Source organism: Myotis brandtii, unplaced genomic scaffold (genome assembly GCF_000412655.1).
Source record: "Myotis brandtii unplaced genomic scaffold, ASM41265v1 C42611662, whole genome shotgun sequence".
NCBI lineage: Eukaryota > Metazoa > Chordata > Mammalia > Chiroptera > Vespertilionidae > Myotis > Myotis brandtii.
The window spans coordinates 1-1,805 of NW_005326159.1; the positions used below are offsets into that span (position 1 = coordinate 1).

The 1,805-nt window shown below is 51.1% G+C and overlaps 1 protein-coding gene across 1 annotated transcript; it reads left to right on the forward strand.

Annotated features, from left to right (window-relative positions):
• Window positions 1-405: 405 nt before the first annotated feature.
• LOC102260737 (sodium/potassium-transporting ATPase subunit alpha-3-like) lies at window positions 406-1,800 on the forward strand (the record flags this gene model as incomplete). Its single annotated transcript, XM_005853019.1, has 3 exons — window positions 406-542; window positions 1,176-1,326; window positions 1,651-1,800. Coding segments are annotated over 3 exons (438 nt in total), but the record flags the coding sequence as incomplete, so codon positions are not given.
• Window positions 1,801-1,805: the final 5 nt, after the last annotated feature.

Here is a 1,805-nt window from a genome sequence, read left to right on the forward strand (position 1 = left end):
GTGGGGAAAAGAGAGGAAGGCGTGAGACTCAGAATGCACCTGGGCCTTGATGGAACTTCGCTCGGCAGATGGAATATTCTAGATGTTCCTTTATTACCGTTCGTTCTATGTGTAGGGGTTTCTGTCTTTGAGCTTAAAGAAGCAGAATAGCTTCTGAAGCAATTAAATGAAATTCTGAATATAACAATATACCTCAGTCTCTGACTTACTCCTAGAAAACCTAGTACCCAAATTGCCTTACATTTTATGACCTGATGATCCTGGCCCACCCCCAAGGGTTGACGGGAGAGTTCTTGGGAATGAGCTCCTGAAAGCAGTGGTCCGTGAGCTCGCAGAGAGAACGGTGAGGGACCCAGGACCTCCCGGAAGACGGTTCCACTCCTCTGCTCTCCCTTCCCAACACAGGTGATTATGGTGACGGGGGATCATCCCATCACAGCCAAGGCCATTGCCAAGGGTGTGGGCATCATCTCAGAAGGTAATGAGACCGAAGAGGACATTGCTGACCGGCTCAAGATCCCTGTCGACCAGGTCAATAGCAGGTGAGACCCCTGAAGAACTCAGATCTGCCACGTCTTCCCCTCTCATCAGCCTGCCCCACCCAGATCCCACTCACTACCGTTCCTGAAGGGTCCTGCAGCAGGTCGGATGGGCAGGGTTTACATAGTGCAAAGTAAAGTGTAATAGGAAAGCAACCACGTGGGTTTCAGAAGACGTGGAACAAAGATCGAGACAGAGAAAGGGGAGGGATGGTTGGGAAAGGGGGGAGGGGACGGCATGTGTCCGTCTGGGAACAGTGAATGGCTGGGGGCCAGTGAAGAGGCTGGGCTGAAAGGAAAAACAAGGAGGTTATAGTAAAAGTTGGTTAAGGGGCAACTGATGAATTCTCAGCACTCTGAACTGACCTTTTAAAATTCTTTTTGCACCCTGGCCGGTGTGCCTCGGTTGGTTGGAGCGCCGTCCCAAGCACTAAAAGGTTGTGGGTTCGATTCCCAGTTGGGGGCACGTACGGGAACTGATCCATGTTTCTCTCATACACAGATGTCTCTCTCTTTCTCTCCCTTCCCCTCTCTTTAAAATCAGTAATAAATAAATAATCACACAAACCCATATCCTCCAGTGAGGATTAAAAGCAAAACATAATTTAAAAATAAAATAAATTTTTTTTTGCTCAGGGATGCCAAAGCCATTGTGGTGCACGGCTCAAAACTAAAGGATCTGAACTCAGAACAGCTTGACTATATCCTCCAAAACCACACGGAGATTGTGTTTGCTCGGACCTCCCCGCAGCAGAAGCTCATCATTGTAGAGGGATGTCAGAGGCTGGTAAGGAGACAGAGGAGCCGGGGGATCTGCAGACATCGCGTGGCATGGCCCACGACACCAAGCAGAGCAATGCCTGCGGGGCCCACGGACACGCCAGAGTATCCCATCTTGAACCTTGGAGATGGGCAGCAGTTTGCGGGCTCCCTGCGAGGGTTTTTCCCCTGAGAGTTTCAATATGTTAGGAGGAACAGGAGAAGGAAGGGCGAAGAGGCCTGCCTCAAGCATGATTATATCAAGAAACGGGGGATGATGAAATCAAACTGATTTGGGGAACTGGTCTTGAATCTGACAGTAATTCTTTCGCTCCCTCTGTGCTTCTCCCAGGGAGCCATCGTGGCGGTGACGGGCGACGGGGTGAACGACTCCCCGGCGCTGAAGAAGGCGGACATCGGCATCGCCATGGGCATCTCGGGCTCCGACGTCTCTAAGCAGGCAGCCGACATGATCCTGCTGGACGACAACTTCGCCTCCATCGTCAC